We start from the raw sequence: 23,369 nt of genomic DNA on the forward strand, positions 1-23,369 counted from the left end.
TGTTGCCAACTTGCCCTTCCCAAGCGCTCAGTACAGTGCTCTGCACACAGCAAGCGCTCAATAAATACAACTGAATGAATGAATACACTACCACATAGTCACTTCTGCCTCTCAGACAGCTCCCAAGAGCTGTCGTTCTCGGGAAGGCAGTCCGTGGTTGAGACGCTTGGGATTTACGGGCCCTGACGGTGGCGGGGGCCAGAACCAGCCTCCCCTTCATCTTCGAGCAATTTTACAAGTGTAGGCAACTGCAGACGAGCAGTTCTATATATAAGAAATGCTTCAAGCTCTATTTTAAGATCCTGCTTGTCTTTGCCAAAAGGGAACGGGAAGAATCATAACTCGGATGATTGAGTCGCTCACCCTAACAGGTCACAAAAGATATGGAGAAGCAGTCGTTTATTGTTTGAGAATGACACGTTCAACTCCATGAATCGAAAACAAAATGACTCACTGTGAAAATCCCGCAGACGGATGTTCAGAGAATTAAGACCTAAGTGGACCTGCTTCCACCAAGAGAGGAAAAATATTAACTACTGAAATGACACTTCAAGCGCTTAGTACAGTGCTCTGCACACAGTAAGCGCTCAATAAATACGATTGATGAGGACACGTTAAAAAAAATAACAGCTGTGATCGGCGATCTAAAGATGAGGCAATTTCCTACGGTTAAGCTACAAAACGAAACAGTACAACCTTAAGTTCTTAAGAAACAATTTAAGTGCAGTTACTAGGTATTTCGAACAGTGAAAATACTTAAAAATAAAAAATGATGCTCTACCTTCAACGGTGAAATATGAGAGTGGGAAACAAATCCGTGGACGTTTTCGATTTCTGACAGGTTCTTCTCAGAGATGTGAACCAGTTCAGGACCTGTAACCTCATTGGAAATGTGGGGGGTACTATGCTCCTGTGGAGGTGTATCTTCATCCTGGTATTTGTATTTCTGTAAAGTAAAAAAAGAAACATCATTAAACAAATAATTCTTGCAAACTAATTGTATAGAAACTTTGCAAACTGTAAAAAGAAGGTATTTTCCACCATGAGCAAACAGGCGGTATCAGACTGGTTTAGCACATACACTACTGTTTTAAGCTATTGCTTCTGTTGTGCGCTCGTATATAAAATGTTTTCCTTATTTTTAAATGGCAAATTTGACATTGAGGAAAGTTAACTGAAGCAAGGTATTCTACAAATCATTTTCTGAAATTGTGTAAAGGGGATATCGTTGGCGGTGTTTCTAGGTTTTGTGGGACGCACGGACAGGAACATTGGTGATTTAGTCAGCTCTGGTGCATCACTACCTGCTACTCGGGTGGCACCCTTTCCTCCCTCGCCCAAAGGACATTTTCGAATTTTCCCTGATTTCCAGTTTATCCGAGACAGGGGCTGAGTAGGGAAAGCTCAGCATTTACTATAATACCAATGCAAAAATGAGAACTACCTTCACAGGAGCACCTGTTTACTTTCAAAGGCAACCAGGCAGTCGCTCCACACTGCCATCGTGTAACTCACGATGTTCCAATCTGTGAGGGACTACGACATTCGACGGTCAGCCGTGTGACTTTGGGCAAGTCACTTCACTGCTCTGGGCCTCAGTTCCCTCATCTGTAAAATGGGGATGGAGACTGTGAGCCCCCCGTGGGACAACCTGATCACCTTGTAAACCTCTGCAGCGCTTAGAACAGTGCTTTGCACATAGTAGGCGCTTAATAAATGCTATTATTATTATTATTATTATTATTATTATTATTATTATTATTATTATTATTAGACTAAGTTCCCTGGCCACGATAAGCTTAGTCTAGAAAGCATTCCCCACTGCTATCAAACACGCTCATATATCTCCCACCCCCAAAAAAACCCCTCCTGTTATCCCCCAGCACCCTTTAGCTACCGCTCCACCTCCCTCTCAGTGGCCCTCTCCAAACTCCTTGAGGAGTCGTCTACAGCCCCTGCAATCCGGGTTCCACCCTTTTCGCTCCATGGAAGCAGCACTCTGTAAGATCACCGACGACCTCCTTTTGGTCTGATCCAAAGACCTCTCTACGGCACCAGCGCTTAGAACAGTGCTCTGCACATAGTAAGCGCTTAATAAATGCCATCATTACTCTTCCCTGACCTCTCTGCTACCTTCAAAAGTGGGACCACCCCCCTTTCTCCCGGAAAGATTATCTAAACTTGGGTTATAATAATGATGGTGTTTATTTAAGCGCTTACTATGTGCAAAGCACTGTTCTAAGCGCTGGGTTCAGACACTGTTCTCTCCCGGCTCTCCTCATCTCTCTGTTCACTCCTTCTCAGTCACTCGCAGGCTCCTCCTCTGTATAAGGGGGCCGGAGGGCCCTCAAGGTTCATTTCTGGGTTCCTTTCTACTCTCTCTCTACATCCACTCTTTTGGAGAACTAATTTGCTCCCACGGCTTCTACGAGCATCTCTACATGGATAATAATAATAATAATAATAATAATAATGATAATAATAATAATAATAACAATAATAATAATAATAGTATTTATTATGGATGAGGATGAGGCCCCAATCCACCAGCCCAACCCTGCAGCCTCACATTTCCTCCAGCCACCAGGACAACTCCACCTGGATGTGCCTCCAACTTAACATGTCATCATCATCATCATCAATAGTATTTACTGAGCACTTACTATGTGCAGAGCACTGTACTAAGCGCTTGGGAAGTACAAATTGGCAACACATAGAGACAGTCCCTACCCAACAGTGGGCTCACAGTCTAAAAGGGGGAGACAGAGAACAAAACCAAACATACTAACAAAATAAAATAAATAGAATAGATATGTACAAGTAAAATAAATAGAGTAATAAATATGTACAAACATATATACATATATACAGGTGCAAAACAGAGCTCCTCTTCCCACCCAAAACCTGCCCTCCCCATCACTGTAGACAACACCGATCCTCCTTGTCTCACAAACCCATTCTTATCTAGGCATCATCCTCAACGCATCTCTATCATTCAACCCACATATTCGAGGTCACCAAATCCTGGCCATTCATTCATTCATTCATTCAATCGTATTTATTGAGCGCTTACTGTGTGCAGAGCACTGTACTAAGCGCTTGGAAAGTACCAGTTGGCAACGTATAGAGACGGTCCCTACCCAACAGCGGGCTTACAGTCTACCAGCCAGGATGGGATCAGTCCATTCCTGTCCGTCCACGCTACCACACCGATCCAAGCACTTACATCCCAACTTGATTAATACATCAGGCAGGAACTCCTCACCCTGGGCTTCAAGGCTGTCCATCCCCTGGCTCCCTCCTACCTCACCTCCCTTCTCTCCTTCTCCAGCCCAGCCCGCACCCTCCGCTCCTCCGCCGCTAATCTCCTCACCGTACCTCGTTCTCGCCTGTCCCACCATCGACCCCCGGCCCACATCATCCCCCGGGCCTGGAATGCCCTCCCTCTGCCCATCTGCCAAGCTCGCTCTCTTCCTCCCTTCAAGGCCCTATTGGGAGCTCACCTCCTCCAGGAGGCCTTCCCAGACTGGGCCCCTTCCTTCCTCTCCCCCTCACCGCCCTCTCCATCCCCCCTTCCTACCTCCTTCCCTTCCCCACAGCACCTGTATATATGTATATATGTTTGTACATATTTATTACTCTATTTATTTATTTATTTATTTTACTTGTACATATCTATTCTATTTATTTTATTTTGTTGGTATGTTTGGTTTTGTTCTCTGTCTCCCCCTTTTAGACTGTGAGCCCACTGTTGGGTAGGGACTGTCTCTATATGTTGCCAATTTGTACTTCCCAAGCGCTTGGTACAGTGCTCTGCACATAGTAGGCGCTCAATAAATATGATTGATAATGATGATGATGATCAGCCTCCTCACTAACCTTCCTGCCACCTATCTCTCCAAACTCTGGTGCTTTTTGCGATCTGCCGCCGGGGTCATTTTTCTGAAAAACTGTTTGGTCCGTATCTCCCTAATTCTCAAAAGCCTCCGACAGTTGTCCATCCAACTCCACAGATGGAAACTCCTTTCCACCAACTTTAAAGCACTCTATCAGCTTGCTCCCTCCTACCTAACTCACTGATAACGATGATAGTAAAAATGATGATTAATAATATGGTAAGAATAGTAATAGTGACATTCGCTAAGCATTTACTCTACATCAGGCATTGTACTAAGAAATGGGGTAGAGACAAGCAAATCAGGTTGGACACAGGCTCCGTCCCACGTGGGGTTCGGAGTCGCAATCCCCATTTTACAAAGGAGGTAACTGAGGCACAGACAAATGAAGCAATTTGCCCAAGGTCACAAAGCAGACAGGTGGTGAAACCGGGATTAGAACCCAGGGCTCTAGCCACTACGCCACATTGCTCTCCTATTATAACCCAGACTACAAACAGTTAATCGTATTGACTGAGCTCGTACTGTGTGCAGAGCACTGTATTAGGCGCTTCGGAGAGTACAGTACAGTGATGATGACGGCGGCATTTGTGAAGCCCTTACTATGTGCCAAGCACTGTCCTAAGCGCTGGGGTAGATACCAAGTAATCAAGTCATCCCACGTGGGGCTCACAGTCTTCGTCCCCATTTTCCAGATGAGGGAACTGAGGCCCAGAGAAGTTAGGTGACACAGCTAAGTGGCGGAGCCGGGATTAGAACCCATGACCTCTGACTCTCAAGCCCGTGCTCTTTCCACTGAGCCATGCTGCTTCTCTATATAACAGAGTTGGTCGGCACGTCCCCTGTCATTTATTCATTCAGTCAATCGTATTTATTGAGCGCCTACTGTGTGCAGAGCACTGTACTGAGCGCTTGGGAAGTCCAACTTGGCAACATATAGAGACGGTCCCTACCCAACAGCGGGCTCACAGTCTAGGTCCACAATGACCTTACAGTCTAGAGGAGAAGCTCCCACTGTGATTTGGTCTTTTCATGTCAACCTACTCTTTGTACCTTGATCTCATCTACCTATCAATCAATCAATTGTATTTATTGAGCGCTTACTGTGTGCAGAGCACTGTACTAAGCGCTTGGGAAGTACAAGTTGGCAACATATAGAGACAGTCCCTACCCAACAGTGGGCTCACAGTCTACCTAGCCACTGACTCCTTGCATACTCTCCCCACCTTTAAAATCCTCCTAAAAAGAAAAAAGAAAAAAAAAATCACACCTCCTCTAAGAGGTCTTCTCTGACCAAGTCTGCATTTCCCTTCTTTGCCCTCCCTTCTGGAGAGCCCGTTGTTGGGTAGGGTCCATCTCTGTATGTTATTCATTCATTCAATCGCATTTATTGAGCGCTTACTGTGTGCAGAGCGCTTGGGAAGTCCAAGTTGGCAACATATAGAGTCGGTCCCTACCCAACAGCGGGCTCACAGTCTAGAAGGGGGAGACAGACAACAGAACTAAACATCTACACCAAATAAAATAGAATAAATATGTGCAAATAAAATAAATAAATAGAGTAATGAATACATACAAACACATATACATATATACAGGTGCTGTGGGGAGGGGAAGGAGGTAAGGTGGGGGGATGCAGAGGGGGAGGAGGGGGAGAGGAAGGACGGGGACTTGTACTTCCCAAGAGCTTAGTACAGTGCTCTGCTCACAGTAAGCGCTCAATAGATATGATTGAATGAATGAATGAATGAATCTCTGTACCCATTAAGAGAAGCAATGTGGCTCAGTGGAAAGAGCCCAGGCTTTGGAGTCAGAGATCATGGGTTCAAATCCCAGCTCCGCCAACTGTCAGCTGTGTGACTTTGGACAAGTCGCTTAGCTTCTCTGGGCCTCAGTTCCCTCATCTGGAAAATGGGGATGAAGACTGGGAGCCCCCCGTGGGACAACCTGATCACCCTGTAACCTCCCCAGGGCTTAGAACATTGCTTTGCACATAGTAAGCACTTAATAAATGCCATTATTATTATTAAGCATTTGATATTCAGCCCCACACTACTTATGTGCATACCCTTCTACCATGTCGTTTCCCCTCTCTGTAACCTACTGTAATCTTTGCTTCTAAAATCCCACTCTATCATATTGTAAATGCGGCATTTGTTAAGTGCTTATTATGTGCCAAGCACTATACTAAGCACTGGGGAAGATACAAGATAATCAGGTTCCACATGTGGCTCACAGCCTAAATAAGAGGGGGAACGGGTACTGAATCCCCATTTTGTAGATGGGGAAACTGAGGCCCAGAGAAGCCCAAGGTCACAAAGCAGACAAATTCACTCATTCAATTATATTTACTGGCAGAGCACAGTACTAAGCACTTGGAAAGTACAAATCAGCAACAAATAGAGGCAATGCCTACTCAACAAATGTGGAAGCTGGGAGTAATGGCGATATTGATGATGATGATGATGGTTAAGTGCTTACTATGTGCCGAGTACCGTTCTTAGCACTGGGGGAGATACAAGGTAATCAGGTTGTCCCCCGTGGGGCTCACAGTCTTGATCCCCATTTTACAGTTGGGGGAACTGAGGCACAGAGAAGTGAAGTGATTTGCCCCAAGTCACACAGCTGACAGGTCCTCTGATTCCCAGGTCTACGGTCCTTCCACTGGGCCACGTTGGGCCACACTTTCTCCGAAGCGCTTTATACAGTGTTCTGCACCCAGTAAAAGCTCAAGAAATACCAATGATTGGGCCATGTGGATCTTGGAGAGCAGAGGCTGTAAGAAGACAATGAAACCAAGAGCCAGAATCTAAGATCACCAAGAGCAACTGCAACATCATTATAATAACCTCTGAATAATGTGCAATGGATTATCAATGGGGGACGGATCTTTCCAGCTAAGCTCACCCAAAGGGATAAAATCTAAGTAGCATTAATTTCAAGCCTGAAGAAAGTACAGAGTCATCAGAAAAGTGACCGAGCCCAGGAGATCCTTACCAGAAAGTAACGAAGGGCAGATGATGGAACGCCGGTTTTTAGGTGTTCCTAAGACAAGAACTCAGGTGGGAAGGACAAAGAAATTCCAATACACACTTCTTCACAATATATGATCATTAATTTATATAGTCTTGTCTTCGTCTGCCTTCCTAACTAGCTCATCCCAACCCACTTCTCCCCCTTTTAGACTGTGAGCCCACTGTTGGGTAGGGACTGTCTCTATATGTTGCCAACTTGGACTTCCCAAGCGCTTAGTACAGTGCTCTGCACACAGTAAGTGCTCAATAAATACGATTGATTGATTCATTGATAGTAAGAGCTTAGTAAATGCCATCATTATTATTATGTATATATCCATATTTATTTATATTAATGTCTCTCCCCCGCTTCTAGACTAAACTCATTGTGGGGCGGGAATGTGCTCTGTTCTATTGTACTCTCCCAAGTGCTCAGCACAGTACTCTCCACACAGTAAGCGCTCAATAAATATGATGGATTGAGGCTCCCCTGGGCCGTCTTACCACAGCCCTTCCACAAGCTGGAGGGAGACTGTGCATTACCATCTCGGCAAAACCCAACTACCTTGTATAAAGCCCACTGATGAACCCAGTTTTTCCAGGGAAATTTTAGATAAGAAAAATTCCAGTTTCTTGTCTGAAATATCCCTGCCTTGAAGTCTTTCGGCCCCTGTTTTGATAGTAGTTATCATTTTTCCTTCCATGGAAATTAGAGTCCTCCTGTCAACACTGATCCATAGCCGAACAGAAACGGTCCAACAGTGCGTGAGCATTTTAACCCTGAATCGGTGATGTCTGGGGGACTGGGCTGTGAATGGTGCTAAAACGGATCCTCAAATAGAGGTACCGAAATAGCCGCACGGAAGAACGAGCTCTTGAATAATAAAAGCAAATTCTAGTTAAGTCAGCTAAAACAAAATGCTCACAGAGATTAAACCCCGAATTCCCTCTCCGAGACCAGGGAACGATGGGGGTTTATTGGGGCTCCTTCCTTCCTTCCCCCAGCCCAGCCTTGATCAGCACCAACTCCCAAATTTGTCAATGCCCAGTGCTCTTCCCCTAGAAACCTGCTACTTCCCTCCCTACTAGAGTCGAAAAGCGAAAAGGGAGTTAGTGAACACGCGATCCACTGCCTGTCAGTACGGGACATTGCTCTAGGGCTTGGGAGCCAGAGGACCCGAGTTCTAACCTCGTCTCCACCCCCTGTCTGCTGTGTGATCTTGGGCCAGTCACTTCTCTGTGCCTCGGTTACCTCATGTGTTAAAAAGACTGGGAGCCCCAGGTGGGACGTGAACTGTGGCCGACCTGATGTAACTTGCATCTTCCCCAGTGCTTAGTACAGCGCGTGGCTCATAGTAAATGCTTAAACACCATTTGGCAGGGGGGAAAACAAATAGGCTTCGGGTGTTGCTCTCCTTCTGCGAGCCTCAGCATTTCATTTCAAAAGCATTTCAGAGAGGACAAGACAGAGTGTAGCTGCTGCCCTTTAACTGCAGTTGGGAGCGTATTATCCTGGCCTCCACGCCCCCCTGCCTCATTCCCAGTATTTCTTATCCTCTTCCTCATTACCTTGCACTTGAAAGATCTTGTCCCCACTTCCTGGCTGGGAGGTAAGCCGGTGACAGCGGAGCCAATATAGAAAGAGATTCTCTGCCAGGAAGAGGCTTTTCAGCATTTCATTTCAAAAACATTTCAGAGAGGACAAGACAGCGTGTAGCTGCTGTCCTTTAACTGCAGTTGGGAACATATTATCCTGGCCTCCACACCCCCCTGCCTCATTCCCAGTATTTCTTATCCTCTTCCTCATTACCTTGCACTTGAAAGATCTTGTCCCCATTTCCTGGCCGGGAGGTAGGCCGGTGACAGCGGAGCCAATATAGAAAGAAATTCTCTGCCAGGAAGAGGCTTTTCAGCATTTCATTTCACAAACATTTCAGAGAGGACAAGACAGCGTGTAGCTGCTGCCCTTCAACTGCAGTTGGGAAAGTATTATCCTGGCCTCCACACCCCCCTGCCTCATTCCCAGTATTTCTTATCCTCTTCCTCATTTTCTTGCAGCTGAAAGATCTTGTCCCCATTTCCTGGCCGGGAGGTAAGCCGGTGACAGTGGAGCCAATATAGAAAGGAATTCTCTGCCAGGAAGAGGCTTTTCAGCACTTCATTTCACAAACATTTCAGAGAGGACAAGACAGCGTGTAGCTGCTGTCCTTTAACTGCAGTTGGGAACGTATTATACTGGCCTCCACACCCTCCTGCCTCATTCCCAGTATTTCTTATCCTCTTCCTCATTCAATCGTATTTATTGAGTGCTTACTGTGTGCAGAGGACTGTACTAAGCACTTGGGAAGTACAAGTTGGCAACATAGAGAGACGATCCCTCCCCAACAGTGGGCTCACAGTCTAGAAGGGGGAGACAGAGAACGAAACAAAACATATTAACAAAATAAAATAAATAGAATAAATATGTACACCCACACAGAGACTAGACTGTAAGCTTGTTATATGGGCAGGGAACGTGTCTGTTATATTGGTGTCTTGTACCCTCATAAGCGCAGTGCTCTGCACATAGTAAGCACTCAATAAACACAACTGACTGACACAGAGCCCTTCCACAGTGGCACGGGCACTACACTACACAACTCCCACAGTGCCAAGAGTACCACAATGACACATATGTCAATATTAGCCCTCTCCCGAACAGGATGGGAGATAGAGAGTAACCCACTTTCAGGTACACTGGGGATGAGAGGAAGAGAGAAAGGGTGTGAGCAACTCCAGCACTTCATTAATCAATCAATCATATTTATTGAGCATTTACTGAGTGCAGAGCACTGTACTAAGCGCTTGGGAAGTACAAGTTGGCAACATATAGAGACGGCCCCTACCCAACAGCGGGCTCACAGTCTAGATTCTGGTGAAGAATGGGTATCCCTGATACTAGTTTTTGAAGTTAAGAATTGTACATGGCAGGACCGTCTCTATATGTTGCCAACTTGTACTTCCCAAGCGCTGAGTACAGTGCTCTGCACACAGTAAGCGCTCAATAAATACGACTGAATGAATGAATCTCCGATTTCACTATCTAAGCAACGGTGATTAGGCCAGAGGAAAACTTCTCGGACCATTTGCGTCACGATAGCGTTCGCCCTCCTCTGTTTCTTTTCTGTCCTAATACAGGGACGCCCCAGGTCCCAACCATCGTGGGTGTCGCTTGATACAAAAGTGGAAAGATCACAGGCCTGGGGGCCAGAAGTCCTGGGTTCCAATCCCGGCTCTGGGAACTTGGGCAAATCACATCTCCTCTTGATCTCAATTCTGTCATCTGCAAACGGGGATTCAATACCTGCAATTCCTCCTACTTAGACTATGAGTCCCATGTTGGGACGGGGTCCATCCTGATTATGTTGCATCTACCACAGTGTTTGGACTGTAGTACACCCTTAATAAATACCACAGTTATCACGATTGCCTTACACCATGCACATGCCTGACCAATGCCAGTGTTCCAGCAAGACCACTATTAGTAAAAATCAATCAATGGTACTTATCAAGGGCTATGTGTGGAGCACTGGTACGCAAACCTCTTCCTATCCCTTTCCATTCTAGCTGAATTAGGCAATCAACAACGAATGAATATTGCAGGAAGCGCTGCCCGTATTTTGTGTCGGACTAGTAAATCATAAAAGAGACCCCTGAGCAAACCACCAAAGAAGTTGGTGAGTCAGGGAGGCATCTTAATTTACAAAGGGCTACGTAGATGCCGAGTTAACTGCATCCCGTTCCGAGAAATTGTTGGAATTTCAACTTTCCGATTCGGCAATGCAAGATCCCCACGTGGATTTCGTGGTTATGGTTTCTCTACCGTCAGTTAAAATTTGGGGGTTAAAGGCTCTCAGATCTACTTCCAAGGAAAAGAACGAACTTTTAAATCTGATCGAACAAGGCCCCTAGTTCCAAGAGGCACCGAGGCATTTCGGAGTAAGCCTACCATGAGTAGGCTGTTGACCCTAAACTGGACAAAATACTATAATGAAGTTATAAAGCCGCTCATACAAAGCCACGAAATAATCTTCTATTTCTGCAATCACTTGCAAAGACTCCTTACAGTAGTACAATTCATTTAAAATTGTGTGGTGATGTAGTTTGAAATCCTTAAAGAAAGTTTAGGCAGTAGTTTAGGGACATTTACTAATTATAGTGAATAACCTATAAAGGGATTTTGGATTATTTTCCCAGGGGTTCTACAACAGGTTCTAATTTACAGCATGTAAATCCATAGGGGAAAGAACATTCCATAGAACAACTATTCATGATGCAGCCACAATATTCAATCGTATTTACTGAGCACTTACTGTGTGCAGAGCACTGTACTAAGTGCTCAACACAATATCTAGAAACATAACCCAGGTTTCTATTGTACAGAAATCAATAAAATGAAGTTTCCACTTTAAGCTTCTAAAAAACGTTGAAGATTTACCATTACAGTGAAAATAATTTATTCAAACTGCAAGTGATAAATTAATTTTGGGTGACAACAGCTTCTCTCCCCTCTCACTTCTACATTATTCCAATTTGAATGAGTAGTTTTTAAATTTGTTTTTTTCTGGCTGTACCTACACATATGCTATTTATTGACATTTATCTGGACATTCAAGTGGACTGTGAGCTCGTCATGGGCAGGGACTGTCTCTATTATTATACTGTACTGTCCCAGTGCTCTACACACAGTAAGCGCTCAATAAATAGAATAAATACAACTGAATGAATGAATGCATTCAATTACCAACTCCACTGGTTGATTCCTAACGGGTTTGAGCTGCTTCCTGCTTTACCCTTGTTCTTCCTCTGAGTCTCTGTAAATAGTGATTGCCTGCTTTCCCACAAAATTATGACGTCCCTAAGGGCATGGAGCCCCTATTTGCTATGGAGGTATACCCCGCAACAGCTTAACACTCACAATTAGGCAATGTGATGGACAGTAGCATTCAATCAATCATATTTATTGAGCGCTTAAAGCCCTGGCCCCCTACTTTGGACAAAGCACTGCTGAGGAATTAAGACAATGTTCTTCTAATAACGCTTACCTGCCTGGACAGAATGTAATCAGAGGTAAGACAAAACAGTTATGGGCATCTGCACAGTATCAGTCAAGGCGTGATGCTATACTGATTTTTTTTTCTTAATGTAATAATAACGTAAGGTTCAAGATTCAAACCTCCATGTTACAGGAGAACTGACTATCGTAACTGTCCTGGGGAGGAAAAAAATGACGCTCATTGAAAAATGACCACAGAGGATTCAGTGAGATTTTATATCTAATTCACTGAAGTAAAAATCCAATCTGTAACATATAGATCGAGGCCTAAATTTATTTAGGTTAAATTTAACGTGGACAGAGTCACTTGCAAATGGTAGTTCCCCATGTCAATACTGGGCTTCTCCGGAAAACAATGACAGTGACTCATTGATAGTTTCCATTTATGTACATTTTCTGAACATCGATCAGTGGCATTATTTGAGTGCTTACTTTGTTCACAGCACTGTAATAAGCACTTGTAATAAGTGCTTGGGAGTTGCTAGACGTGTTCTCTTACCTCAAGGAGCTTACAATCTAGTGATGATGATGATGATGGCATTTCTTAAGTGCTTACTGTGTGCAAAGCACTGTTCTAAGCTCTGGGGAGGATACAAGGTGATCAGATTGTCCCACGTGGGGCTCACAGTCTTCATCCCCATTTTACAGATGAGGGAACTGAGGCCCAGAGAAGTGAAATGACTTGCCCAAAGTCACAAACCTGACAATTGGCAGAGCCGGGATTTGAACCCATGACCTCTGACTCTCAAGTCGGTGCTCTTTCCATTGAGTCATGCTGCTTCTCTATAGAATAATAAATATTTACAAATATACACAAGTGCTGTGGGGAGGGGATTGAACGAATGAAAGAAGGAAGGAGGTAGGGCAGAGGGAGGATACAAGGTGATCAGATTGTCGCCCACAGAGCTCACAGTCTTCATCCCCATTTTACAGATGAGGGAACTGAGGCCCAGAGAACTTAAGTGACTTGCCCAAAGTCACACAGTGGGGAGCAGGGATTTGAACCCATGACCTCGGACTCCCAAGCCCGGGCTCTTTCCATTGAGCCACGCTGGAGCGCTTAGTGGATGGACGCAACATGCATACAACACTCACCCTATGTGAGATTATATGTTGCCAACCTAAAGTTCCCAAGCGTTTAGTACAGTGCTCTGCATACAGTAAGTGCTCAATAAATACGATTGAATAAGTGCGTCTAGCTTTACTTCTATTTATTCTGATGACTTGACACCTGTCCACATGCTTTGTTTTGTTGTCTGTCTCCCCCTTCTAGACTGTGAGCCCACTGTTGGGTAGGGACCGTCTCTCTATGTTGCCAACTTGGACTTCCCAAGCGCTTAGTACAGTGCTCTGCCCACAGTAAGCGCTCAATAAATACGACTGAATGAATGAATGAATGAATGGGCTACAGGATGTGAGAGAGAGAGAGAGAGAGAAAGGAAACTCATTCATCTCCTTACCATCCCTGTACTCTGGACTGCACTCCCAAAAGATAACACATCCTGCTCCTCAGTCACACCCTGACCCTCCCTGTTCACAAAAAAACTCATTTTAACCACGTGAGTGACAGAGCATAATAATAATAATAATAATAATAATAATAATGGTATTTGCTAAGCGCTTACTATGTGCAAAGCACTGTTCTAAGCGCTGAGGGGATACAAGGTGACCAGGCTGCCCCACCTGGGGCTCACAGTCTTAATCCGCATTTTACAGACGAGGGAACTGAGGCACAGAGAAGTTAAGTGACTTGCCCAAATAATAATAATAATGATGGCATTTGTTAAGCGCTTACTATGTGCAAAGCCCTGTTCTAAGCGCTGGGGAGGTTACAAGGTGATCAGGTTGTCCCACGGGGGGCTCATAGTCTTAATCCCCATTTTACAGATGAGGGAACTGAGGCACAGAGAAGTGAAGTGACTTGCCCAAAGTCACACAGCCGACAATTGACAATTAGAGAAGCAGCATGGCTCAGTGGAAAGAGCCCGGGCTTTGGAGTCAGAGGTCGTGGGTTTGAATCCCGGCTCCGCCACATGTCTGCTGTGTGACTTTGGGCAAGTCACTTGACTTCTCTGTGCCTGTTACCTCATCTGTAAAATCGGGGTGAAGACTGTGAGCCCCACGTGGGACAACCTGATGAACATGTATCTATCCCTGTGCTTAGAACAGTCCTTGGCACATAGTAAGCGCTTAACAAATGCCATCATCATTATTATTATTATTAATTGGCGGAGCCGGAATTTGAACCCATGACCTCTGACTCCAAAGCCCGGGCTCTTTCCACTGAGCCACGCATCTGTTCACTTCTCTGTATAATCCAACAGAACTATTTTAATAGATATTTTCCCTCTATCCATTGACCCAACCCTCAACTAATTCATTCAATCGTATTTATGGAGCGCTTACTGTGTGCAGAGCACTGTACTAAGCGCTTGGGACGTACACCTTATGATTACCAAAGACAGCCTAGGGGTGGAAGGACAAGAGTAAATTAAATGTTTGTTTTGGGTGGGGACAGGAACAAGAAGTGGCTGGGAATGAAATCTGTCGACCTATATCTGCAGCAACGGCCTTCGAAGGAGAACTCCGAGAAGCAGCGAGGCCTTGTGGATAGAGCACGGACCGGAAAGTCCGAGGGACCCGAGTTCTAATCCCGGCCGTGAGACCTTGGGCAAGTCACTTCATTTCTGGGGGCTTCAGTTACCACCACCTGGAAGGCGGGAATGAAGACTGTCAGCCCCTACGTGGGACACGGACAGAGTCCAACCTGATTCAGACTGGCACGGCGCCTGGCACACATAGTAAGGGCTTCACGAATACCTTAAAAATAAAAGAAAGAGCGAGGCGCAATGTAGAGACGGCAGTCTAATTTAAGACTGCCATTACAGCTTGCTTCTCTTACAGGGCGGTCACGAAAGCTAAAGATGGATAACGGCAGCAGCTAAAGGATGGCAGCCACAAGGAGGATGCCTGATATAGCACGGTATTAAAGTTTCCTCTCTATCACTTACTTATCCGAATAACATTTAAATATATTTTGAATTCCAAAGCATATCAGAGATCTTCTTGGCCCTCCGAATACACAGAAGACAATAAATACATAATAAATAATGATGGCATTCGTTAAGCGCTTACTATGTGCAAAGCACTGTTCTAAGCGCTGGGGGGGATACAAGGTGATCAGGTTGTCCCACGTGGGGCTCACAGTCTTAATCCCCATTTTACAGAAGAGGTCACTGAGGCTCAGAGAAGTTAAGTGACTTGCCCAACATCACACAGCAGACACGTGGGGCGGCCGGGATTGGAACCCATGACCTCTGACTCTTCCACCGAGCCACGCTGATTGTTTCAGGCAATCTGAAACAGGGTATGAAAGCTCGTTGTGGGCAGGGAATGTGTCTGTTTACTGTTATAGTGTACTTTCCCAAGTGCTTAGTACAGTGTTCTGCACACAGTAAGCACTCAATAAATACAACTGACTGACTGAAATTAAACAAAGACATCTGTAATACATTGGGTTCATTCCGCTTTTAAAAGTATCACGTGCAACATGAATCCAGTATCCCAAATATTATACTGCAACGATCCGCGATGGACAAATGGAAGCTTGGCCTGCCATATACATAGTAGACAATAAATAAATAAGCAAATAAATATGGAGGGCCAAGGGAAAATCCATCATCTAAATTCTCACGCAGAACATTGATGAATGTTCGATTTAAATGCTGTAAACGCTATTGGGATGTTTCAGCAAACCAAATGTGACACACCTATCAGGTCAGTTCACCTATTCATCCAACCAGTAAGAGAATAACAGGAAGAAGATCAACATATCATCATCAATCGTATTTATTGAGCGCTTACTATGTGCAGAGCACTGTACTAAGCACTTGGGAAGTACAAATTGGCAACATATAGAGACATATCCCTTTAATCCATTTTTGTCCAACTAAAGCAAATCAGGATGGAAACATCTGAGAAACCACAGTGGAAACATAATGATAAGAAATATGGAATTCCCCTAGGGTAAATTTCAGATCCAGGAAAGACCAAGAACACCATTAGCTTTACAAAGATACTCAAATTGGTACTGCAGTGATTTTCTTACTGCAAAATTGTACGGTGCTGTTTTAACACTTAACAGTGTTTGGACTTCTGTGTGGTCAATTTTACAAGCCTGATTTAATTCCTTTACTGCACATGCAACTTACTGGCAGAGTTACAAGGACATCAAGACATCACTTGGTGAAAAAACACTCAAAAATAGTGGAGGTTAACACATTACCGTTCTATATGAGCAACGCTTTAAAGTGATAGGGTCAGCTATTTTTCTACTTGCCTTGGAATTTTACCCGAACAGCTGACTGCTTCTTCATCAAAATATTGATGAAGCAATCAATTTTCCAGTTGGTTCTGGGAACACAAGAAAATGACTCGACTTCTAATTTAGCTGGCTTTGCTTTAAGAAAAGCAGGTTACTCTGTAAGAGTGGGGATGAACAGCTTGCTCTCCCTTGCTGTTCCCAAGAGGCAGCTGTTCCCAGTCCGCTGCCATTTACGCTTTAATCCTTAAATTACGGGACCAAGTCCCCAGTTTTTCTTTTGAAAGCCTCACTTTTCACCTGCAACCCGAGTATTACTTTACTAAAGTTCATGATGAACATCTGAACGGGATCTGTTATTTAAACAGCCGGTTACCATAACACTTGTACTTCCCAAGCGCTTAGTACAGTGCTCTGCACATGGTAAGCGCTCAAAAAATAAGACTGAATTAACAAATGAAAAAAAGGACAAGCTTGATGCTCAGCATTCCAGTCAAATTAATGATGCACAGTTACTATTGTTTAAAATGTCTCATTACTACAATTTTAAACAGCTGAAAGAAAACACCTGACGTTAGGAAAAAAACATGTCCCCTAAAACTGATATCTGTCCATGATGAGTCAATAATTTCAAATGCAATTACAGATCATGCTAAGTGTTTAACTCTCTATGTAATAAAATCTCTCAGCTCTTGCATTAGTTCCTTAAAAGATGTTGCCAACTTGTACTTCCCAAGCACTTAGTACAGTGCTCTGCACACAGTAAGCACTCAATAAATACGATTGATGATGATGATGATGATATGACAGTTTCCTAGAAACAGTTACAAAAAATCATCACCGCAGCCTTCCAAAGCAAAATACATATTCCAATGCTTTGAATAATATGCCCACACAGCTTTTTCTTTCCCACAGGAACCATGACCCTCAACTAGTATTTGGAGACCTTGGAGGCTGCCCACGAGAAAATTCCTTTAGCACTACTGAGTCGGCTGTGCCCCAAATCAGTACATTGTCCAAATGGTACGTTTGGGAGGGGTTTAATGGTATTTCTTAAGCGCTTATTATGTACCACAAACTCTAAGCACTGAATTGGACCCAATCTTTGTCCCGCACGGTGATCACAGCCTTAATTCCCATTCTACGGAAGAGGTAACTGAAGTAACTTGCCCAAGATGACACGGTAGATGAGTGGAATTAGAACCCAGGTCTTCTGACTCTAGGCCCAGGCTCTGCCCTGCTTCTCAGTCAATTAAATCAATAGCAAAATCACTTACTGTCAATCCAGTGCTCATAAACACAACACTCAGAATACATGCAGAGCACTGTACTAAGCATTTAGAGCACTACAAGACAACAGAGGCGGCACCCACAATCATACACTAGTGACATATGAACTTATTAGGTTAGCAAAGCATTCTCATCATGAAATGCATGCATTTGTCAAAATTAAAGATGTTCTTAAAGGGTCTCACCAGAGACATTATTTCTAAATAATTTCCATAAAGATCTATTTTGAAAAATTGTCCATCTGTGCAGCATTGATTAGAGAACTAAAACTCACAGTGTTCAGTTATGTGTAGAAAAATCAAGTTCCGGGCTATCCAAAATGAAATCTTAATGAGTGTGCTAAGATTCTAGTTGGGTTTTTCTTAAACTAAAGCTGAACATAAGAAATGTGTTATGGTAAATGCCTGCTTAAATTAGTTAAAAGTATTAAACATTACTTTATTACTGTCCAAAAACCATTTCTGAAATCTCAGTGGGGACCAAAAAACAAGTCTCCTCTCTACCTAGTTTAGTAAAACAGGAGAAAGAATTTTAAAAATAAAACAGCTTAAGAATTATCTATATATGCTAATAATGTCTAACTTTTAGCTCCTTTGACTAAGTTTCAACTCTGCAAAAACAGGTTTCTTCTATGATGACATGCTACACTCCATGAACAGTGTGTAACATTAAAATACTAATGATTGGTTTAATTGGTTTAAAAGGAAGGATTACTTTTTCACACGGGGCAGAAGCTAGATTTAAAAATCACAACTTAAACAAAGACTCATAATTTTTTCTCCTGGGTAGAGAGGAAAAGCCCTTAAAATTAACCCACTTACTCAAGTGAGGAAAAGAGATGTATCAATTTTCTTTACGGTATAGTGCTTGATTATTAGCATAAACAAAATACTTCATTTCTGCATTAATTAAAAGCAAATTATGTCTTAACTCTCCAAAGCACATGATTTAGCATTGAAATGGCATTACCTAAGGCACCGCAATAAACCCAAACCTGCCATTAAGGATTGCTTCTATTAATATTTCAGAAGGCATTTCTATTCTTGCATATCAGTGAATCTCTTGTATATTTTACTCACTTGCAAAAAATAAAAAATGAAGGCCAAGTGCAACAATTCATTACATGCTAATTAATGAATAATGACATGCTATGTGAAGAATTAATCAAAGTCAATGGATCCTTCAGCAAAACAATCTTTAGTGAATTTGATACTTGTCACACACACAAAAAACACTAAATGTTATTCCCTACACCAAAGTTAGTTAAAAAAATATAACTGAATATCAAATATTAAACAATAATAATAACGGTGGCATTTGTTAAGCGCTTACTATGTGCAAAGCACTGTTCTAAGCACTGACATTCACTGAATTCATGCTTCAATCAATCAATCGTATTTATTGAGCGCTTACTGTGTGCAGAGCACTGTACTAAGCACTTGGGAAGTACAAGTTGGCAACATACAGAGACAGTCCCTACCCAACAGTGGGCTCACAGTCTAAAAGGGGGAGACAGAGAACAAAACCAAACATGCTAACAAAATAAAATAAATAGAATAGATACGGACAAGTAAAATAAATAAATAAATAAATAAATAAATAAATAAATAAATAGAGTAATAATGCTTGATTATGGACTGGTTTTTTTTTCCAAAAATACTATTCAGACCCACCTTACATCCAAACATTAAGGATACCGTGCTGTTGGTGCATGCTACTTTACAGTGGCAGAGCATCGGAGAAAAGCAATCCAAGTTTTTGATGCTAGGAGACATTTTTTCCGACCCTGAGCACTTGGATCGATCGGTGATTGAGATTCCAGAAAAACGTCTCTGTAAACGTTGCTTGCTGCCTGTCCTGAACATCTAATCTAGGTCCCAGCGTTCATTCAGAAAGCTTTACATTAAAATGCTGCATTCTTCAGCTTTGATGCTCTCTCACAGTAAAAAATCAAAAATCAGGTCGGCATTCCGGGGCTAGAACTGAAATCCTTTTTCGGTTTTCAATACGAAAGCCCGCAGCTCTCGGTGATATTGGGAGTAAAATTACCGGAGTGAAAGGGCCGCCAGGGTCCACAGCCTTGCCGGGATCGTTGCAAACGGCATCCAGGGGTCAAAGCCACTCCACCTGCTGCAGTGTGCGCTCGGCGATTTCCTCCGGGAGACTAAAAGGCAACTCTAAGCAGGGCCACTACGCTCAACGGATAAGGAGGGGGGAGAGGAGAGGAAAAGACGGCAAGGGATTCATTACACGGCCACATAAACCATCGCCTCAAAGCTCGCGCTGCATATGCCTTCACGCTGCACCACTGAGTTCACAACCGTTTACGTATCTCTGTATAGTCCGGTGCCCTGCACACAGTGAGCGCTCAATAAATACGACTGAAGAACAAACCCTTTATTCAGGAGAATAAGTTGGGGCTGGTTTCCGCTGGCCACAGGTTCAGTACGGCATGAGAATCCCGGAGATTGACTATTTATTTTATTTTGTTAGTATGTTTGGTTTTGTTCTCCGTCTCCCCCTTTTAGACTGTGAGCCCACTGTTGGGTAGGGACTGTCTCTATATGTTGCCAGTTTGTACTTCCCAAGCGCTTAGTACGGTGCTCTGCACATAGTAAGCGCTCAATAAATACGATTGATGATGATGATGATGACAATTGGAAAAAAAAAACGCAAAACTTTTATAGTGCACTGAAATGTAGCCAACTCACATCAACATGCTATAAAAAGTTTCTGGATGAAAGCATCTAGTTTACCTGTTTCTGGCAGTATCCTCAATAACTCATTTATTTTACTTGTACATATTTGCTATTCTATTTATTTTGTTAATGATGCGCATTTAGCTTTAATTCTATTTGTTCTGACGACTTGACACCCATCCACATGTTGTTTTGTTGTCTGTCTCCCCCTTCTAATAATAATAATAATAACAACGGCATTTATTATTCATTCATTCATTCAATCAATCGTATTTATTGAGCGCTTACTGTGTGCAGAGCACTGTACTAAGCGCTTGGGAAGTACAAGTTGGCAACATATAGAGACGGTCCCTACCCAACAGTGGGCTCACAATCTAGAAGGGGGAGACAGAGAACAAAACACATTAACAAAATAGAATAAATATGTACAAATAAAATAGAGTAATACATCCATACAAACATATATACATATATATAGGTGCTGTGGGGAGGGGAAGGAGGTAAGGCTGGAGGGATGGAAAGGGGGAGGAGGGGGAGAGGAAGGAGGGGGCTAAGCACTTACTATGTGCAAAGCACTGTTCTAAGCTCTGGGGAGGTTACAAAGTGATCAGGTTGTCCCACAGGGGGTTCACAATCTTAATCCCCATTTTACAGATGAGGGAACTGAGAGGCACAGAGAAGTGAAGTGACTTGCTCAAAGTCACACAGCCGACAATTGGCAGAGCCGGAATTTGAACCCATGACCTCTGACTCCAAAGCCCGGGCTCTTTCCACCGTGCCACGCTGCTTCTCTAGATCGTGAGCCCGTTATTGGGTAGGGGCCGTCTCCGTATGTTGCCGACTTGTACTTCCCAAGCGCTTAGTACAGTGCTCTGCACACAGTAAGCGCTCAATAAATACGACTGAATGAATGAATGAATTGTTCAATGGAAAGAGCCCGGGCTTGGGAGTCAGAGGTCAGCGGTTCTAATCCCGGTTCCGCCACTTGTCAGCTGTGAGACTTTGGGCAAGTTACTTAACTTCTCTGGGCCTTAGTTACTTCATCTGTAAAATGGGGATTAAGACTGTGAGCCCCCCGTGGGACAACCTGATTGCCTTGTATTCCCCCACGAGTGCTTGGCAAATAGTAAGCGCTTACCAAATGCCATCATTATATACTTAAATTTAAACTATTAGGCCTTCCCAGACTGAGCCCCCTCCTTCCTCTCCCCCTCCCCAATCCCCCCGCCTTACCTCCTTCCCCTCCCCACAGCACCTGTATATATATTTGTACAGATTTATTACTCTATTTATTTACTTGTACATACTTATTCTATTTATTTAATTTTGTTACTATTTTCTGTTTTGTTGCCTGTCTCCCCCTTCTAGACTGTGAGCCCGCTGTTGGGTAGGGACCGTCCCTATATATTGCTGACTTGTACTTCCCAAGCGCTTAGCCCAGTGCTCCGCACACAGTAAGCGCTCAATTAATAAATGCCATCATTATTATTATTATTATTACCCTAGGGCTTAGTACAGTGCTTGACATTTCAAAAGTGCTTACAAATACCATAAAAAGTGCTTTCTTTTAATATTCACTTATGGTCAGATTCTCCCGATCAGTTGGGCAGCTTTCATTTCCTAACCTAAACTTTTGTGCAGTGTGGCTGTAAACTATTAATCAGTTATTAAATGTCCTGAGAAGTTGCCTAACTTCGTCTCTATATGTTGCCGACTTGTACTTCCCAAGCACTTGGTCCAGTGCTCTGCACACAGTAAGCACTCATTAAATACACTTGAATGAATGAATGAATGAGGGACCGTCTCTAAATGTTGCCGACCTGTGCTTCCCAAGCGCTTAGTGCAGTGCTCTGCACACAGTAAGTGCTCAATAAATACGATTGAATGAATGAATGAGCCTGTATATATGTTTGCCCATATTTATTACTCTATTTTACTTGTACATATGTACTATTCTATTTATTGTATTTTGTTACTATGTTTTGTTTTGTCGTCCGTCTCCCCCTTCTAGACTGTGAGCCCGCTGTTGGGTAGGGACCGTCTCTATATGTTGCCGACTTGTACTTCCCAAGCGCTTCGTACAGTGCTCTGCACACAGTAAGCGCTCAATAAATACGACTGAATGAATGAATGAATAAATACGACTGAATGAATGAACTGTGGCTCCAACCTGTGTTTATCTCCCTCTCTAGACTGAAAGGCCTTCAGAGAGTGAGGCAGCTTCCCGTTGCCCGGGTCATGGAAGTGGGGCAGGGATCAGCGGGCAGGGATTCGAATTCCAGCCCTGATGTTGGCTGGACTATGGACAAGCCACAACCTCTCTGGACTTTGATTTCTTCAGCTGCGAAACAGGGTTGAAGCCTTCTCCCTTGCCTCTCTGTGAGCCTTGTACGGGGCAGGGACAATATCCGTACGGTCCGCACGCAGTAAGTGCGTAATGATAATAATTATAGTAATAATAGCATTTGTTACGCACTTACTATGTGCCGGGCAACTGTTCTATGCGCTGGGGTAATAATAATGGCATTTCTTATTAAGCGCTTACTATGTGCAAAGCACTGTTCTAAGCGCTGGAAAGGTTACAAGGTGCTCAGGTTGTCCCACGGGCGGCTCACAGTCTTAATCCCCATTTTCCAGATGAGGGAACTGAGGCCCAGAGAAGTGAAGTGACTTGCCCAAAGTCACCCAGAGGACAATTGGCGGAGCTGGGATCTGAACCCATGACCTCTGACGCCACAGCCCGGGCTCTTTCCATTCATTCATTCATTCATTCATTCAATCATATTTATTGACCGCTTACTGTGTGCAGAGCACTGTACTAAGCGCTTGGGAAGTACAAGTTTCCACTGAGCCACGCTGCTTCTCTAGATACAAGGTAATCAGGTTGGACACAGTCCCTGTCCCACATGGGGCTCCCAGTCTTAATCCCCATTTTCCAGATAAGGTAACTGAGGCACAAAGAAATGAAGCGGCTCGCCCAAGGTCACAGATCAGACAGTGATAATAATAATAATAATGGCATTTATTAAGCACTTACAATGTGCAAAGCACTGT

General features: G+C 43.6%; 1 protein-coding gene across 10 annotated transcripts in view; it reads right to left on the reverse strand.

Moving 5' to 3' along the window:
• DLG1 (discs large MAGUK scaffold protein 1) overlaps nucleotides 1-23,369 on the reverse strand; it is a 241,181-nt gene that overhangs the window by 164,588 nt on the left and 53,224 nt on the right. For 8 of the 10 annotated variants that reach the window (XM_038749481.1, XM_038749480.1, XM_038749488.1 and 5 more), the window contains one exon: nucleotides 782-946. In XM_038749481.1, the coding sequence (XP_038605409.1) occupies nucleotides 782-946 (165 nt within the window). Of the gene's footprint in view, nucleotides 1-781; nucleotides 947-19,289; nucleotides 19,717-23,369 lie in introns of those variants that run through there. The other 2 variants (XM_038749487.1, XM_038749489.1) reach the window with 2 other exon arrangements.

This window comes from Tachyglossus aculeatus, chromosome 7 (genome assembly GCF_015852505.1).
Source record: "Tachyglossus aculeatus isolate mTacAcu1 chromosome 7, mTacAcu1.pri, whole genome shotgun sequence".
Taxonomy (NCBI): Eukaryota; Metazoa; Chordata; class Mammalia; order Monotremata; family Tachyglossidae; genus Tachyglossus; species Tachyglossus aculeatus.